At 39.5% G+C, this 20,253-nt stretch overlaps 2 protein-coding genes across 2 annotated transcripts; one reads left to right on the forward strand and one right to left on the reverse strand.

The window, feature by feature from the left end:
- The first annotated feature begins 512 nt into the window (after positions 1-512).
- On the forward strand, positions 513-9,663 carry LOC140850923 (uncharacterized). Its single transcript, XM_073253442.1, is given in 8 exon segments — positions 513-772; positions 1,897-2,115; positions 4,162-4,294; positions 4,441-4,942; positions 5,036-5,098; positions 5,101-5,157; positions 7,009-7,193; positions 9,290-9,663. Coding segments are annotated over 8 exon segments (1,581 nt in total). The 3' UTR covers positions 9,452-9,663.
- Positions 9,664-10,766: 1,103 nt separating this feature from the next.
- LOC105040676 (protein trichome birefringence-like 31) lies at positions 10,767-13,062 on the reverse strand. The gene is made up of 5 exons (XM_010917322.4): positions 12,331-13,062; positions 12,068-12,239; positions 11,773-11,972; positions 11,389-11,532; positions 10,767-11,292 (listed from the first exon to the last, which is right to left on the reverse strand). The coding sequence occupies exons 1-5, from the start codon at positions 12,699-12,701 to the stop codon at positions 10,947-10,949; spliced, it is 1,233 nt and encodes a 410-aa protein (XP_010915624.1). The 5' UTR covers positions 12,702-13,062; the 3' UTR covers positions 10,767-10,946.
- Between the last annotated feature and the right edge of the window lie 7,191 nt (positions 13,063-20,253).

Raw genomic sequence — 20,253 nt, forward strand, 5'->3', positions numbered from 1 at the left:
TGAAAGGCAGGCGGAGGCCGAAACTGCCTCCCTTCCAACTCAGGCTTTAAGCTGCTCCTTTGCATCATATTTCTATGAAACTATGGTGATGCCTCCCACCGCTCATTAATCCGAGGAGGAATCTTAACTCAATCGAACCATGTGACATGAGATGCAGAGTAGAGTCCATGCCGAAGTCTTCATAACTTCTTGCCCTGTATCCAGGATACTGAAAAAAAAAAAAAAAAAAAAAAAAAAAAAAAAAAAAAAAAAAATATATATATATATATAATATATATATATATATATATATATATATATATATATATATATATATAGGCAGTAAACGAGGACTACTAGTGGAGGCCGAGATTGCTGGACTCACTGACATTTGCGCACACTTTTTGGCATCCTGCTGCTAAACCTGGACTTCAACTGGCAGGCAGGGGGCGCAGCATCTCCAGTGCCAGGGGTCCGTCAGCTTCCGCTTCTTCCCATTGATCGCGAGCTTGAAAATTATCTGATGCCCGTCCATGGTCTTGACGACGGGATTAACGAGTGCGGCCCTGGCCATCTCTGCCGTCTTGTACCCTCTCTTTCTGGACTTCCCTGTATCCCGCCGCAGGAGAAGCCAGCGAGTCAGCATCCACGTCGGCGGGGACGCTGCCGACATAGATTTGCGGAAGGCAACACCGATGGCAGGCTGGGCGGCGGCGGGTGTGCCAGCTGGGCGATTGACATCCGGCCGTGGAGGAAGGAAGGAGGTGACGAAATCGTATCGCTTTCTCCGCAGGTGGCCTTATCTTGGAACACGACGGCCTCCTCGACGTCACCGTTGGAGGCGTTGACAGGGCGGAGTGGTCTCCCATGCGAGCTACGGAAGAAGAGTGTACCCTGGGTCCGGACTCCGGCAAGGCGTTAGCTACGATGTCCTGGTTGAACGGGTCTAGGATCTCACGGGCGTCCTCCATGGTCAGCCCGTCCCGATCCGTATGTAGTCGGACTTCGCTTCTTGGAGGCTGAAACACCGCTGCGCCGATCCCGTTGTAGTCGGACTCCCGCTTATTGGAGGGCGGATCCCTAGTCGGAGAACGAACGGAGAAACCCCTTCTTTCCGATGCTACTCCGCGGTAAATAAATAAATAATAATATTATTATTGTTATTGGTGTGAAGCAAAGGCTTACAGAAACGAAAGGATGACGTCACTCATTGGGATTAAAAAAAAATCATCCATTTATCCCGATTTATTATATATATATAGAGAGAGAGAGAGGGGGGGGGCCGGGGGGGTGGTATAAAAGGAGCTGACGCCGAATATAACGGAATATACGGTATACATATGACTGAAAAACCATAAAAATAAAAAATCCAACCATTCGTATAGAAATGGATAACCTAACAATCAAATAGCAAAGATAAGAAAATAAAGATGTAAAAGGAGATGGATTTTTTCTATACATTTTTGATATAGCTTCTCTTCTTTACATTGAGTAATCTTTGTTGACAGGTTTTATCTCCATCTCTTTATATTGATGGATTTTGTATAAAATAAAAATATAAGGATCAATTATTCTATTTAATCATAGGTTAATGTCAGCTTTTGTCTTTTGAGCTCTTTTTTGATCTCGTTTGTCGCGATATGATGTCCAGAGGCAAAAAGCTATGCTGCACTGGAATCAATATCCCTCAAAGAAAAAAAGGAAAATAATGTGCACGTGACTCTATCTGGTAAAAGAACGTGTATTGTCAATAGTTAAGGTGTGAATATATCAAACTCAATATTTTGATAGTCCTTGAAACTTTAAACCTTAATAATATTCTCTTTTACCGAAATTATGTAGAACAGGTGTTCCAAGTCAAGTGAACGACCTTCCCTTCCTCGATGTATCTTTATAGAATTTGAAAATAAATAAAAGATTGTCTCTTCGACGCATATATGTGCGTGGGTCCCGCCAGCACTCCAATTCCGAAGCGCTGCCTCTTATAGATTTAGGTTTTCCTCTCTTTCCCGACTTGTTTTTACTCCAGCGTCTCTCTCCTCCTCCTTTCCATCGTGACCCCTCTCTTTCTACTTCGAGAAATTCTCAAGTTCCTGATCGCTTAGCTCTTCGCTTCAAGTCGACTAATTTTTTTCGGTATTTCTCCTGGGCTTTGTTTTTGATCACAATCTCGTAGGCTTGGCGCTCTTTTTTAGTGGTATATGATGCATGCCCTTTGATTTTTTTCTGCTCTTTTTTGTTGTTGTTGTTGTTTTCCGAGCTACTCCACTCCTGGGTCTTGGCAATAAATTCCCTACTTTACTTTTATTTTACAGTCTAATTGACGATAAAAAGTAGATTTTTTTTTTTTAATTTGTTCTAATGTAATTTTCCTGATGCTGAATTAATAGATGTTAACATTATATGCACCCAGAAGGGGATTTCTGCTCTATTTTGCATTTGTGGTAGTGTTTCTGCGCACCCTAGCAATACAATAGGGTTTTGGACAATCGGTTGGTCGCTTAATGCGTTTTTGCTATTTTGACGACTCGAAATCATGGTAGAAATACATTTTTATATCCTTTCTGTTGAGATAGTTCGTGATTTAAATTAATGTGGTTTTAGGTATCCAGCAGTAGGCTGGATACCTTTCAGCTAAGGATCGTTGTTCATCTATGTCCATTATGCGAATATATGTTGGACTTCAGTTTCCTTCTTTCTTTTGTTTCTCGGTTTGGAGGAGTTTGTTGCATGTTTCAACTTCTGTTTATTATCTGTCTAGTAGTAACATGCTCCCATGGGTGTTTTTGGAGTTCTGAGGTTTAATTTTTCCGTGGCGTGACAAATTCTATGCTAAAAGGATGTAGCTGTGCAAGAATTTTAGCGTGAAGTGACTTTTATAATGGCCTAATACGCTGTCTTGGACCGACCCTTATTTTCAACTTCAAAATCTCTTAATGCAAATATTTTGGCAAGTCCCATTGTAAGGTATGAAAGTTCGAATATTTTTGGAATCCCAATTTAAACAATGTAAACGATTACTCATAATTGATATCTTGGCATCAATGTTTTTATGGGGAAGAAAACAGTTTAGCTCTGTTTGAACCGAGAAATATCTCTGTGATTGTGTCTGTGTGCATGTGTATATGTGTTTGTGTGCACAGGATGGGGCCATGATGCAGGGGAAAGTGGCTGTCAGATGATCTGCCCATGTGTGACTGCACAGTTTTCCTTCTATTTGATCTCTCTTCTATCCATTTTCACCTTCCATGTTATAAGCCTTTCAGAAAGTTTAAAATTTATTAGTGAGTCATGCTTCCCAGCTTAATCCATCTTGGATACAGAGGCATAAAAGATGTACTTAAGCTTTGTGATTTTGCCAAAGAAAGGAACGCTGTTATATTACAAGTTACGAGTAGTTCTTCTATCAACCCCTATGTAATGGGCACCATTCAGTTCTATTTGGGGATATCAAGTAAATTTATGGTTAGTTTGTAACGTGAGTTTGTAACGTGATCTTGGTGCTAAATACATTTGTACCATCAACTGTTAGGATAACTATCACAAAGTTTTATAGGAAATTAGGTCCAATTCTTAGCTGGGGATAGGTCCTTGCTAACAAGCTGCAGTCAAATCTTCATTAGTTCTCTTCCCATGGCTGATTTTCGATCTCAGTATGATATCATTTCGCTTGTTGTAAATGCTATGGGAGATGCATTGGGAATTACTAGCAGAACTTATAGTCGCTGTTAGGTTAATCGAAAACGTGTAATCAATGGGCTTTAAAGCAAGCGACTTAAAGTTGCAAACTTATTATGACCAATAAGTTTGGATGTTATTGCTGTCATCCTTGAAGGAACCCTAGCCTAATTGTTTTTGGGGAATGGTTATGGAGTAATTTCATGCTAATCTATTTATACAATTGTTTCTTCTGCTTTCTTATCATAGAATTGGACTGATATTTTCATTCTTAGGAGTAAACAAATGAATGCTTTGTCTCACCAAGAATGTTTAATTGTGTGTGCATGTGCATCTGTGTGTTTGTGTTCTTTTAATGTGCAGTTGTTTTATACATTTTGTGTTTGTAAACATAATGTCGATGACCGGTGAGCAGTGTAAATTAAAATTTGGAAAAGTTTGATCAATAAAACTTCCATGACAAGAGAGGGTGATGAATTTTTGTTGATTCTTTTTCTCTTCCAGGAGCTTATCTTTGATCAGCATGGATTTTACATTTGAAAATCCAGGGTGGGTTTTCTCTCAAAAAGAAAATTCATCTTGGGCTGACAACGTATACCAGAAGGTAGAAAAAATTCGTGCCAATAAAATGGTTCAGGTTGGCATCTTTTATCTTGAACAGAATAAGTAGTTTATAAATTGATTTGCCTAGTAATATGAGATCCTTATCTTCCCCCCTCCTAAATAACTTATTTTGTTTTTTATTCTTTCTAATAAAAAATAATGCATTATTTTGTTGGACAGGTTCCTTGCAAATATGTTAATGTAATGGGTGAACATGTTAAAAAGTTCCTTGACGAGGTTGACGAATGGCTTGACCCTTCTAGTAATCATGCTAAAGAGACAGATTTTGATAAATCTAGTGATACTGATTCAACAACAGAGCTTTGGAAGAAATCAAGTGAAAGAGTTGATGAAAACAACTTAAATGAGTTAGCAACTTCTGCCATAGAGGAGCCTATTATTTCTTCAATGGAAGATATGAAACTAGTCACACCCCCTGATGTAGCCCAAGATACTCTAAGCAACGAACGTGAAAAGGAACAAATTCCAGCTGAAGCTACAGATTCTAGTTGCACAGGTGTGGATGGAAATTATAGGAAACTTGCGGATGCATTCACATCTTCTGACTTCACAAGTGCTCTATCAACTGATGAAGCCCTTCCATCAGAGTCCCGTAAAAAAAATATGGTTCTTGAAGAAAGGTTCATGTTGTCAGGCAATAATGCATCAACTGAAATATGCAGTATGGATATTCTGATCAACAATCTACAGTGTTTGCTTATTTTGTTGTTTGCATTGCTGCTGTTGTATACCATTTTAAGATTTACCTAAATAGATGTCATTGTAGGCACCTCTACATCTAGGGGCATAGCATCTCTTGTGCATTCTCTTGGAAATGAACATCAGCAAAATTTGGAACTAATAGATCAGAGGCTGATGTGCAATTACCAGAATCTGGTACGTGCATAACTTCCCAGTTGTTTTCTTCCTTGTACTGGCTGTTGCATTTTATCACCTGTGTACTATAAAGTATGATTTTGATTCAATAATATTTTAGTGGCTCATGCACTTTGCCACATATTAACTATAGAAAGATTTTCCGGTTCCTTGTTCATTAGTCTACCTAAATTGGCTTGATAAGTGGAATGCAGGCTTCATCCTTGTGTTGTCATTGACCGGCAGTTTTCCATTAGGAACATTATTAATGCTCCTTGTAAGTCAACCTAGGCACCACCACATCTACTATCTACTATATCCTTATGCCCAAATTTTAGTTTTACAATTGGTTTCAGATTTATTGCCTAAGCATTGGTTTTTCAGTAATGTTTGTTGGACATACTTTGAGGTTATGATATAATCCACTGAGCTTCTTTAGGGATTGAATTGAGTCTCTCTGTCACTGTAAACTGGTAAAGTAGCAGAATTTAAAAATCATTAGCATTACTTCTCTATTCTTGTAGTGGTTTTCCCTGAACTCCCTTGAGAGCCAATTTGGACGTGCGAGCACCTAATTGCTGAATGTAATATGCTGGCAGGCAAAAGGGGTTGGGAAATAACTTAAAATTGGCAGAAGTTTAAGGGGAGTGGAGGTGCTCAGAATCAGTAAAATTAATAGAAACCGATTGAAAGATGATTCCATATCCCTCTAAATTTGGAATAATAGGATGCTAGACTCCTCTGATCTCTGGATTTTCTCAATCATGGATTTAGCTTGAGAGTTTTTATGAGAGAGTACATAATTTAGTGGCTCGGGTTGTAAGCAGGCCCTTAGTATTGAAAAGTTGTGGTTATGGTTTGATGTGATGCATCACTTGTAAAGTTACAAAGTCAGATTTAGATTCCTTTTGTCATTTTCTTCTGATATATCTTCATTTTCCTAGTTCAACAATGGTTTCCTTCTGCTGAGAAATTTTTGCTTTTTCCTCTACCACGCCTTGCCCTTTCTGCACCATTTTAGTATTAGAACTGAAAGCTTTTGAAGATTAGAGGAATTCCGTTCATGACTCAGAACCAATAATGAGGTTTTGTTTTGATGAGCAAAGGGAGATGAAAAGCTACCATCACAAAACCAATAATGAGGTTTTGTTTATGATGAGCAAAGGGAGATGAAAAGCTACCATCACAAATGCAAGTTGGTAAATGCAGGGTTGGCTTGAAGACTGAAAAATCTGGACTTTTGGCTAAGAAATCAGGCTGTTGGGCTGAGCTGGGAATTGGCATGAGAGCTTCAGGTTGAACAGGTTTGGGCCAGGCTCAGATTTAGGATTTTTAAATTGAAAATAGGGTTCCTACCAGGACTTGTTCCAAGTACTGCCTGAAGATACAGTAAGCTCAGGCGGAATCTAGGCCTTGTATGCGTTGGCCTTTTTGGGCTGAAATCAGGCTTGGGCCTGGTGGTTTTTGCCCCGGCCCAGGCTTTGAGCAGACCCCAAGTCAGGTCTTACCTGATCAATTGATGCTTCCCTCCCTGAAATTCTTAGGGCCATTTGCGCTTCACTGAGCACCTCCTGTTTAAACATACCAAACGTTCTTGTTGCAGGGACGTATGACAAGTTATGTTTTGATTTTTCTTATTTTATTTTTCATTTTCAAATGATTCACCCATCTGAGTTCTGATATTTACTGCTACATGCAAAATTACACACAATGAACTTCAGTTGACCACTTCTCCACAAAAATAAGAAAAAGGGAATATCAGTTTATTGTTGCTGATTTTGCATCTGGGCAGACCCACACTTTTATCGAATGGTTGATTCTTTTATATTTTAATTCCTCAAGTACCTGATAAGTGGTTTTTTGTAAGTTCAGCTGTTTCAGAAATTTCAGACCTCTCTGCCAGGGAAAGCTTGTTCAACAGTACTGATCTGGATGACCTGAGCACAGAACTCGGAGAACTTGAAGATGTAGATCTTCAGGATAGCTGGGATGATGACGATGAAGACTATGAACTTGCTTTGGTCTCATGTCAGGAATTCAAGAATAGGTCATACAAGGTAACTTGCAATTCATGGATATCGTACTTGCATATCAAACAAAAGTGGCACCAACACTGCCGTGTGTGTGTTTACCTAAAATGTCTACACTTGCTTATACATGATCTGACATATATTGGCCATGATGTGCGCTGCAGCTCATGTGATTATGTAGGTGTTTGATGTTCATTGTTATGAGAAGCTGTATCTGCCCACATATTAAGTCTAATTGTGTATGAGAAATGATGGCCATCCGGTTTGTATGATGCAGTCTTCCAGATTTACCAGGATTTGCATTAGCTGTTTGCTATTTGATTAGCATTCATTATATACCATGATGGTGCACTTCTATACTACTATTTAAATGATAGTTTCCAAATTAAAGTGTATGTTTTAATTCTCTTTCAATTTTCATTCCAAATATACCCTTCTACTTATCCTAAAAATTCTTTAATTACACCAATTGCTCGCTCCCCTCTCAGTGATCACATTGTGTTCTCTCTCTCGCCGCCGCCGCCCCATCTCCCTCTCTAGCTCCATTAGTTACTTCTTTCTCATTTCCCCTTCCCTGAACAGACCACACTAAACCAAGAACAGGTGAACACAAAATTTCCAAACATCTTGGACTGTCCATCCTCGCTCTCTCCCATCTTTAATTCGCTTAAAACATGTGCACTCCCCCATAACCCGCTTCCCTCTGTCACTCCCACCAACATATCCTCCCTCTATTTCTCCACTTCCCCTAGCTTGTGCGCAAACAATTATAAGAAAAAACAAATGCAGTGACCATATGAACAACCAAACAAGTAACGAAAACAATTAGAAAGATAAATAAATTCATTAGAGATCTAATTTAATAAATATTTGAAAGATTGTTATTTGATAGAAGACAAATATGAAAAATTGGAGATACCTGCTAGAAACAAATAATCATAACAAAGATATTATGAGAGTAAACAAATTAGAAAAAAATAACTAAACAGCTGCTAACGAATAAAGAAATATGCTTATTCTTATTGTTATTTTAATTTATATAATGTAAAATTTTATAATATTTTTTCTTGAAACGTGCATCGCACATTCTTGATTACTACTATTTCATAGATACATCGCATGCTTTTTGTTATCATTATAATTCAGGTCATATAAACTTCCTTACTATATGACATTAGTTTCTACTTGTCTTGCCTTGTTCAAATATCATCATTAATCACCTGAAGATAGTTTTTCAGCTCTAAACGTACATAGCAGTGTGATCATTTTATTAGGTGCATCAAATTTATATCCATGTACATGCTCGTGTGTGTATAGTATGTATGTATTCTCATGTCAGGTTGGGTTAGGGAGCTACCTAATCCATTTGGTCTATGTATTGAAGGAACCCAATTGTAACTACAGATGTAAGTGGGGTCTGCATTTAGACCAAATCAGATGTTTCATATAGTTCGGGTTGGGTAGGGTCCTGTTGGGTTTGCATCTGGATTGGATCTTGGGATCCTTGTGCAAGTTCTTTTTTCACAGACATTTGTCCAATTAGACATTAGTGCTGAAAATAAACATTGATATGCATCCATTTGATCTTTATTGGAATCATGTCTTCAGTGTGTTTTCCCCTGACTACCCCTAGTGAACATTGGAAACCCTGTTGTTAGTATCTTGCTAAGACTGCATAGCCAAAACTTAGATGCTGATTTACTGGATTGGAACAAGGGTCTGCCTATCCACTTTGATCTCCTTTCTAGCAGAATCTGTTCTTTATCATCCCCTGCTGGTTCTTATGTAGAGGTTGTGCTGATCATCTCTTTCCCCCCCCCGCACCCCCCTGGTTGACTTATTGATGCAGAGAAAGCATGAACATGCTCAATCATAATAGTTGATCGAGTTCTTATTATCCCAAGTATTTAGACCAACACACAGCCGAATTTTGCCTGATTTCATTTCTTGTAGGAGGGTAACCACTTCCTCCTGCTGAGTTTTATTTCCTGCAGTTTTCTATCTGCGGTTCTTTATGATGTATCTGCATCTGGAGTTTTGGAATTACAACATTGTGCAAGTATTTATGAACTTTGCTCTTTGTGAGCCAAAATTTGCAAAGTGACATTTGTTTTCTTCATCAGAAAAAACTCAGGGCTGCTATAATTTCAAAACTGCGACCGTTGAAGGATTATGGGCAGGCAGCATATTGGCACCAGGATAACAGTAAGCGAATGCAAGACAGGCAAGGAATTACTGCTGCTTCTATTCACGATACCATGGAGGCTGACTGGGAGTTCCTGTAAGGTTGTGAGAAGCTGCTAACTAGGCATTCCATCTAAGCGAGCTATTTCTCTGCCATGATGCTGGCTATGCAGTCCGATAGATTAATAATAAGCCATGCTCAATTCATTATACGAGCCAATTTGCAAAAATACTTGCCACACGTTTGTGCTTCCCTTTCTGGGGGCCTTAAGAAAAAAAAAAAACTTTCATTAGGAACTTTATTGCAACTAAAGTTTTTTGTTCATATATATTAGCATGGCGTTTTGTGTAGCCATCATTTTTTTAGTTTTTTTAGTTATGCAATCAGAGTTCTCAATATTACAAATTTAAAGCTAATATCGGTTCATGCTTAAAAGAAAATCTGGTCCTTGCCTGGAGGTTTCATTTACTCAGCGTGCAAGGCTGCTGCTGTGTGCTCCAGTTCTCTGAGGAGTTTTTTTTTTTTTGGTAAATGAATGCTCAGGTACGTAACTGGTTCTATGGTCTCATATGGTTCCCTTCTTTAGAGTGCCATGACAAAGAAAAAAATACTTTTACAACATTGGAGTGTTTTAACGTCCGCCTATGTGGACTTAGTTCCATGACTGATATTCTTTTGCACGAAAAAAATGGTCGTTCTGTTTTTACAACATCAATCATTGGATTGCTTACATAAATCTCTTAAGTATTTCAAATTCTTATTTGTACAAATCTTGAAGCAACTATTTCAAGATGTGACGGAGGATTCATGCCCAAGGAAGGTGAATCCTTTTCTTGCGCAAAAGATACAACCCGTCTAGTAGCTCACTCCTGCACGCAGCAGTAACGTGAGCAGAGAAGGTACACGTTTCAGGCTAACCGCTAAACCCGCTCAAACCAATACCATCACTGTAAATCCCTCCCTCCCACCCGTCTTAGACCGAGCTACATCTCCAAAAACCTCTATATAAACTCACGAAGAACCTTTCTAGTGTTAGAACTTGCCTCCAGTGGCACGCAGTAGTATAACATGGCTTCTACGTTACAATGCCTAGTGCTTTTCTTCCTTATATTTGGGTTGTGGAGCTGGCCGGTTGTGTCTCACAGCACATACAATGATTTTACGGTGGAGAGTTACATGCAATGGATGGATAAATATGGGCGAGCGTGCAGGGGGGGAGTCCTACAAACTGGCCGTTAAACAGTTTGCCTTACCAACCTGACCAACAAAGAGTTCTTGGCTACTCACGGCGGATATAAGCGTTAAAAAGGGGAGAGGCCAAGGACCAGTCCTTCAAGAATGAGAAGGAGACCTACGTACCATCTAGCATTGATTAATAGAAAGAAATCAAAATTGAAGCAAGTTAACTTTAAATTGAAGCATGCATAACTTCAATTTTTATGATTGGGAAAACCCAAAAATATATCTTTGTGCCGGCTTCAAAACAATTATTATGATGGGGTTGAAGGGCTGTATGATGTTTTATTGAGCAAACAATTGCGCTCGTGTTACCATGGTTCCTCACCTACATCTTATATGTCACGCGAGCTCAGTTGCTACGACTTTCTATATAACAAATATGCATACAATATTTCGTTCCATGTATCTGGTACGCCAGGCAGGCACCAATGGATGCAATCGGCATATACGTTGGGCTCTGATCTCTGCTCACTTGTTAAAAGCTTGCCTCTTCTCTCGGTGTAAACTGATGTGTGCCCATCCTTGCGGAACTCTGACAACTGGGTGATGTTCAGTAGGGTTACTTTTACCTTGAGCCCTTGCAAGGCATCTCTCACTGCCGCCATGATATCTAAGCTGGATCCTGTCCCCCAATATGGACCTTCGATTGGATACGTCTCGTTGAAGCAGTTCCCACTGCTTCCAGCTTTCCATTCCCAGCTCCTATACAATCGTAGCACCATGTATAATTATCAGAGTTCATATGACTATTTCCGGAATTAAACAAGATGGTCCTCTGATATTTTTTGTGGGACTTACCATAGATGGGTTGGTGATAAGCTCATGAAGAAGAGCTTCTGTTTCTGAGGATTGACGGTGGATTCAACCCATTTAGCCCAAGTTTGTAGAGCCATTCTATATGCAGTGGGGACACTATACTGCCAGATGTCAAGTGTGCCAATTCTGTTTCAGGTTCAAAAGGATTACGAGTTGCATGGTTTCAGATCATGTTCCAGAGTAAGTTTTGAGGATTACAGAAACATCATGTTCAAGAGTAAGTTTTGAGGATTACAGAAACCATATGTCAATCGAAATTTAAAGGATATTTATCTCTATGATATATATCTACGTGCGAATCACTAATCAGTAGAGAATTGTGAGTCCATGGAATAGAGAAGCGGAGAGAGAAAAGGAGCTACTCACGTGGCGTTGATGAGAGGTTTGTACATCCACCACACATAGCTATCAAAAACCATGACATCGACTCCCTTCCAATTCCGGCCATGCTTGGCAATAGAGTCTAAATGGACCAGTCTCTTCCGCACGGTGTGCTTCGTAGCATGGTCCGAGTTTGACTCCACGATAAATGGAGCCCAGTAGAACTCAATTGATGCATTGAACTCCTAAGAACCAAATTAATGAACTCAAGCAGAGTGAATGAAGCACAGGTATGAGGACTTTGGTGCTCATAAAACTAGGTTACTCAAATTTTGCCTACCTCTGCTACAAAAATTTTTCTTGGAGCATCCTTGTGCAGGTACTTCTTGTTGTCAGCCACACTAGATTGGAGGAGGCACACCATGGACTCCCACTGCGTTCTCTGGATCGAGTCCCCTATGAACATGAGTCTCTTGTTCCTCAGGCTCTCCAATAACTTCACAGCATCAAACCTGAATGAACCCAGTCCAGCACGCGTTATACTCCCAAAGCCCAGAAGTCAAAGCTCTAAAGTTTTAACACAAAGATAGAAGTGATGCTGACCTTGGCAATTCACATGAATGAGGTTTCCACCTCCACTTCTGATAGAGGGAATCGGGCCTCCCATTTCTCTGACAAGTCAGTTGCCGGGCCAAGTAGGGGCAGCTGTCTTCAGTATAGAGAGGGCGAGAATTATGCTTATCCAACACCCATTTTCCCTCAAAGAGATTGCATCTGTGGTCGAGAACATGGTCCATTTCTGCAGCATTTCTTCTTGCGGAGCTGAAGATGGCCGGAAATGACCGACGGAGGACATGACTCCAGCTTGCACTCGTTGTCTCTGTGACTAATCTTGTGGTTCCAAAGATCAAAAACGAAGCCAAAATGAAGGGGAAGAGGGTCAGGGCACGGCGATCAGTGGGTGGCGACTTCATTTAGGTTGGCATGTAGATGGAAGAACGCATCGTGCATTTGAATCTTTTCTTTTCTTTTCTTTTCCTGCGGTTCTTTTTCCTGTGGGGGAATGCTTGCTCTTGAAGTGTTTCGAGAACACTCAATGCAACCACTCCTCGTAGCAGTTACTACGTGAGACGCTTTCTGGATTGCTTGTTGCGGAGGAAATCACAGAAAGTGGCCGATCGGCTAATTTTGTCAAACAGGTTGGAGGCAAGCGAGCTGAAGCGGTGAAGCCCCATCTAGAACGTCCACTGGGCCACCCAACACTCCAGCTCAACTTGTCGGCAACTCAATGGCCGAACTTAACCTGATTCAGGCTTGAGTGATTCGGATTGTTAACCCAGCTCGGCGGCCTTATATATATATATATATATTTATAGAAAGGCCTTTAGGTTGGTTGGGGCAAGCCACCCAACAAAAACCGCTGGGCCCACCGATCTCATGAATGGTCTTAGGCTAACCTAATGCCACCAATGGATCCGCCGGCCTCATGAACGACCTTGCTGGTGAGAAAATAATTAGAAATGGAAAAAGTGGAAAACGGTGGTTAAGCTGCACCCATCGATTCTTTGAGGGTGCATCATAGGAATAGGACATCAACATGCTGTCGTTAGGGCTTCAAGCAAGTTAGTTTCGTTGGGGTTTGGCCCAACCCAAATCCATTCCACCTTTCTAATAATTAGTTTCAGAAATACTGCGAACACAATTGATAAACAACTTAAAAATATGAATCACGAACTTAAAAACAATCACCGGTTGATAAGCATGAGGGTCTATAGTACAGGCAACTTATGTGTTTCTCGGGAAGGGTGGTATTAGGGTAAATAGTTGGGATCATGTCTCAAAAAATGTCCGAGGGATTTACTTGAAAAAAAGCCGATATTTACTTACGATGCCAAGAGTTGCTCAGATGCCTACCGATTATATCAGAATGGCGATACTCGGCGACTTATCTGACAATACGACTATTTTATGGATCAATGATGATATCAACATTTAATTGGTTAAGTTGCTTGATTGAGGGACGGGGATCCATAAAAGAACCATCACACATGACTTGAAAGATCAGGGATTGGAAACCATGCACGACAAGGGCATTAACTACTCCTAATTGAAGAATTATGGATTAGAGTAACCATCTACTAAACCCACATCAAGTTCAGTAACTTCTACATTTTTGCACTTTAAGGAATAGAAGTTACAAAGTAACCATTCACTCCATCTCTATATAAGAGAAGGTAAGAAGAAGATTAGGATAAATTTTTTTGAGATATATCAATCGCTTGCTTCTGTAATCTTTTTCACTGTTTCGCTTACTCCAATTAACTTAAGCATCGAAGAGTCTTCCGTTAGATAATTTTTGATAAGAAGACTTTATTTTGGAGACTCTTTCTCTACTAAAGGTTAGGCGCACTTATTCGATACCTCACTCGAGATCTTGCCGGAGTTCAGTGGCAACAGGTGGTATTGCATGTTTAATGGATGCTTCAACGGAAATCATAAAGATGATCTACATATTGAATTTGTATCATAAAGATTCATGTATTGAACCTGTATCTATGGTTTTCTACCTCCATAACATCTTGCTATCTTGTTAATGTCTTTACAAAGAAATAAAGATAGCCTCAATAATTACAATATCACGGTAACATTTTGGTTTGGAGTCAATATATATAGAATATAGGTTACTAATAGGAAAGGCGATCCGTGGTTCTCAGTTGAGGATAAAATCTGACAGAGGAAAAAAAAAAGGTTATCTAATGTAGGTCAAGACATGAAGGACTTGCCATATAAGAACTCCAAAAATCTATTTTTAGAATTCTTTTTAATGCTAAAGACTATTTCATTACTTTTTCTGAGTTTGAATTTTTTTTGATTCCGTACTTGGACTGGAGAATAGCTTGTTTGTCAATCATGACCATTCATTAATATTATGATGGCAACGATTGACTAGGGCCCCTAGTTTGCAATCCATGTTTTGCTGTGGGCTTTGCTGAATTGTGGCCCATCTGCCATGCATCGACAAAACGGCCTTCTCCTGTCAAACCAGGGGAATAGCGAGCAAACGGCCGAGCCGGTTCCAGTATGAGGACATTTAGAATTCTTTATGAAGCTGTACAAGATAAGCCCAGCCCACTTGGTACCTGCTTATTTGCACCCCCACCCCCCAGAGAACCGCTTCCCGCGCGTAGTCGTCATTCCTAGTTTGCCAATTGCCATTATGGATATGGCTACCAGTCGACGCACGCTACGCTCAGTCCCATGGATTTGAAACCCGGCCCGTTAGTACACAACGTCACTTCCCAGCTAAACCGATGCCAGGCGCGCGTTGCCAAAAACCGACGGACGGGATTACATAAGTCGGCAAAACGGAAGGCCCATAACAGCAGCAAACGGAGACGTGACGCGCGCGAGATAAACCGCGTCGCCAGCCGGCATTAACGGATCTCCTGAGAACCCACCGCCATCGCCTCTATAAATACGCCTCCCGTACAACTCTGCTGCTCTCGTTTCTGGCAATGCGAAAGAAGGTGTACAAGAGAGCCAGAGAGAGTGAGAAAGCGAGGAAGAGGGAGCGACGGGAGAAGAAGGAAAGGAGGGAGAGGGCCCTAACGGAGCGGCATGCTAGAGGTATAGCCGCCCTTGAGGTCTACTTCGCAGAACTCCCTTCTCTTGGTCTCTCGTTCCGCTCCCTCCCTCCCTCCCTCCCTCCGTCCATTCTTTCTCCCCCTTTTTCTATGCGTTTCTTGGACCTCTTAGGGTTTTGATCGAGTACCAGAAGGTTCTGCGACGTTAAGGTTTTGGTTCTTGTTTCTATTGTTTTATTGATTTCGTACGGTGGAAATTATAGGTTTCTTGTTCAAGCTAGGGCTGTCGTGGATTCTTGGAGGGTTCTAGCTTCTAGGGTCCTGATTCTCTATTCTTTTCTTTTATTTCTTGATCCATCATCTTGTTTCATCGGGTTTTTTTTGAAGAAAACTGTCAGAAAGGGAAGTGACGGAGGATTGGTAGCTTTAACCGAGTACATGGTGATGAAAGAGATGATCTTGATGCAGTCACGGTCAACATCATGATAACATGATTCAAGTGTCGTTCTTGATGCTTTTCTTTCCCCTTTTAAATTGGGCTGGATTCAAATTAAGTGAAAAATTGGTCAAGAAAAAGAAAGCAAGCTTTTTTTCTTTTTTGTTTTTGGGAAAACAATCTTTCCTTTCTAATTTCCGCTCTGCGTGTAGGACCAAATAGAGGGAAGAGGGTGAAAGCAATGTGGAGGGAAATCTAAGTATGTCATCGTTGGAATTTATATTGAGCTTGTGAGAAAGGAACGAATAAGATTGATTATACTTTGGAAAGTTCAAATACCTTGATATCTTTCTTTCTTTTTAAATTTAATCCGGTAAAGGACAACCTGTAACATTGAATCCAGTGACATCTAATACAACGTGTAACATGTATTATATTGCAGGATAACAATCTATCTTTATTTTGTGATGACAATACTTGTTCCTGATCACTATATGATACCAAATTCTCTTTCACGATGATGTTGCATTTTTCAAATGACAGAAATTGTTGATTTAATTCACCAAGGAGGTAAGGGGTCTTTTATAGCGGTGAAGTCAGGCCAGAAAAGATCAGTTCTTGAGGACTTCCTCTGGAGAAATTTGTTCGGATTAGCTATTTTTCCTTTTTAAGCAACTTTTGAGCCTTGTGCTGTAGGCATGGCAATTTAATATGCTGTTTTTTTTTTTTTTTTTCCTTTCCGGTTTGTTTCTTTGTTTATTGGTGATTTGAGGCTTCAACTTTGAGTTACGACAATTTTGTTGATTAATTATTCTATTCAAGGTCATAGATAATTTTTTTCCCACCTTCACGTGCTTTAGAAATTAGAACTCTCATCTGTTCTCTGAATTTATATGAGTTACTGAGCACTCCTTTGACATTACCTCATGTTTCCCACAGTTGAAGGATCTACGGTATTAACAGTTGCAAGGTGGTCATGGCATGGATGTGACCCTTGGTGGGTGGCACCTTTCTTTATTCCATGGGCTGCTGAGACTTCTCTATAGTTTGCACTTGTTATGTGAGTTCTTTTGGGTGCTGCAGGAGTGGTACTGCTCCATATGCAAAACATGTTTATAAGGTATCAATCTCATACTTCATTTTTCCTTGAAATTCTTTCACTAATCTTCTCTTTAATATCAAATACATGTTTATAGTCTGAGGAAATGAGGAAGTTCATCTGAGCATGATTTTGTTTTTACTGCCATCCTTCCAAGTTGTTAAAGTTGTTAAAACTGGACTTCTCCCATAGATAGTTTCCTCAAACAGAACGATCTAATGCACTTGAAGTTGCCGTGGCTATATTTCAGCTTGGTAGTGCAATCAGGCTTCTCTAAAATCATGTTGCAACCTGGTCTAGATCTTTTATAACATTTTCATTATTTGGGGTATCTTTAGGCATTGGTATAGCTGTTGGCAACATTGCTAACTCTTGATACATGGTCCACCATATCATAATAACCTAGAGTTGAGACTTCCAATCCCTCCTACCAGGGAACGGGAAAAATCCAGAATTGATCCCCCCCTTATGAAATTATTATCAAAGTTGCCAGCATGGGCTCTAATTTCTGCAAATGCAATGACAGCTGGGTAAATTCCATACACCATTGCTCATAGATAGCTTTTGTATCAGGCATGTTCATAAACAACATCTACTGTCCACTTTTCTAAGCAGATAGTAGAAGTCATCCTTTGACTTTATTTGCAAGGAAGGAACTTTGTTATTCATTCCTGGATGCCAGTTTAGTTTCACACTGTATGTATTCTTAGTTCTGTTTGTTGAAAGCTTTATGGTCTACTTTTAGTATGCAGCTCAAGGATTTAGATTCCAATGGGACGTTCCGTGGGACATCGGGATGGAGTACCATCCTATGTGTCGGGACAAGGCTGTTTCGCTAGTATCCCAGCGTCCTGATCGGGATGTCTTGGGACATCCTATGTCTCAAATGTTGGGACTTGGGGGGCGAAAGAGGGAGGGGGGGGGGGAAGGAATGGCGGCATCCGTTCTATGAAAAAATTGGGACAGTTCTATCCCGCGGAATTTAAAATCTTGACCCAGCTTATAAAATCGTAAAGTATTTGGTGCAGATATATTTTATTCACCTCAAGCATACTTCCATGGATCATGTTGGCAACTTGAGGATGTGTTGCTGGTGCTGTGTCAGACATGCTAATTCGAAGGTGTTATTTCCACTCAAGTCATGCAGCATTTTTTTTTTTTGAGATAATCAAATCATTATCAACAAATTGAAAAAGGCAACATAGTCTTAGTGATTAGACTTTTCTTTTTGCTGTATTACACCAGAAACTATTATTTTGAACTTGGGTAAACAATTACATCCTTCATTCAGTAACCTCTAACGCACTGAAAGGTCAGTGGTTTTCATATGTGAACCTAATTTTTAATGCCTTTGCTTTTGGTGGTAGAGTTGCTTATCAAAATTCACCCTAAGATTTTAGTTTATTTATTGATTTTGCTTATTTATAACCTGCATATGAAGCAGTATCATTCGTTCATCCTATCAACCGCTAATGCTGATGACCTGGTTTTTGGTTGTTTGGCAATGGGTCTATGAGCTGGTCGATATAGGGTTCAGTGTAACCCTCTTAATACTTTTCTCTGCCCTTTCACCTAGCATCTTCTGCTTGAGAAGTTAGGGCGGTGAAGAAGAGTGTAAAGGTGATGGTGAAGAGCTTAAGGCTATTGATGGATGGCGATTTCTTCATAGGTACTTTATTGAGGAAGGCATCCATAGGTGCTTCAAATCTGCACTGCTCCCATAATGAAACATACAATTTACCATATCGGTACCCTTTCTCAGGTTTTCTTATAGCAAGATCTGAAGTTGTTTATTTCCTTCTCCACCATCCAATTGCTCAAATTGTCTGTGAGATGAGGGAGATGAGGTGGTTTTCTTTGCATTAGCAGAGTATGATGTCCTTTTTCATATTTTTTTTTCCCGCATCATTTTCATTCTAGATTTCAAGATATTTTATGATCTTAGGTTTCATGCCTATTCATATCTTCTTTTTTTTCCTGCCATGTTTCAATTTCCAGATTTCTTGCTATTTTATAATTTTAGGTATCCATGCCTTTTTCTTGCCAAGGGACCGAAGGAAACTTTTCTCAGCTATTATGCCTTCATTCTTTTTTGAGCAGATGCCAACTATATTAAGTCTTAAATTATTATATAGAAGTTCTGATGCAAAATGAACTTAAGAAGATGCCAGATTTTTAGCTTCTAAGTTCCTTAAATAATTATAGATTATAAATTCTAAAAAGTGATAACTTTTAAGAGTGCTTATTTCCTAGAATTGTATGCATTCTCTTCTGGTTTTTCTATTGGTTATAGACATATGTAGTTGTGGTAGTAACAAAAAGAGAAATTTAGTTATGTACATGAAAGGATCAGGAATTCAAATGCTTATTACTCTCCTATTTCCTCTTTATAAGAGGAGGAAAAAACAGACTATTACTCTGTTGGCTTTCTTTCTTTTTTTTTTTCTATTTCTTCTTTTCAGTGTAAATTTTCATTGATTGGTCTTGATACTATGATAATCACTTGGTATATTGCTTATTTTACTGGTCTACTAGCTGCTATTTTAAAAGTAAACAATTTTACAGATACTAACGTTAGATGCTTACTAGAAATGTGCCTGGCTTCTTAGACTATCTAATGAAGCCTTGAGCTTTTGATTGGATATTTAGCTGTTTCAGGTTTGTATTCTTAGAGGTTGAGCTTTGGCTCGATAGTAAGGTTGCTTCATTATGACCTGGAGGTTATGAGTACAAAACATGGGAATGGCCTCTCTGCTTTCAGGTTAAGGATGCACGCATTTGACCCTTTCCAGACCTTGCAGTGGTGGGAGACTCTTGCATCAGGCTGCCTTATTTTTAGGTTTGTGTTCTTCTGGTTCAAAATATTTTGTATCAATAGTTACTTTATTTTATTTTGCTTTGTATAATTATATGTGTAGCTTGGCTAGAATTTCGTTGATACTCTGATGGATAAGGGTAGCAAAGTAATATGTTAACTATGTTTCATAGAACTAGGAGGAAGCAACGTGATTGAAGCAATTGCTCTGATGGGGTGTTGAATTAATTTAAATTGTGTTTTCTTCATTCCAGCAAATTTTTTGCTAGTAATATATCTCATTATTTTGCTTTTGCATAACTAAACATGACTAGAACTACGTTTGCTTGATCCTTGGATAAATATTTATATGCAAACATGGCTGGTGGAGCAAGGAGGAAGGAAGCACTTGAGCTATTGGACATGCACTAGATGAAGGTAAGGCTATAAACCTTTTCATAGCCATTGTGGTGTTATTGCTGGAAAAAAAAAATGAAGTGCAATGATATATCTTAATAGTCAATTTTTTTTTTCTTTTTTTACAGTTGATATTTCCAATTTCATGCTCTATGTTGTGAATTTTGTATCAGCTAATCTGGTTTCTATTATTCTT

The sequence above is a fragment of the Elaeis guineensis genome, chromosome 3 (genome assembly GCF_000442705.2).
Source record: "Elaeis guineensis isolate ETL-2024a chromosome 3, EG11, whole genome shotgun sequence".
Taxonomy (NCBI): Eukaryota; Viridiplantae; Streptophyta; class Magnoliopsida; order Arecales; family Arecaceae; genus Elaeis; species Elaeis guineensis.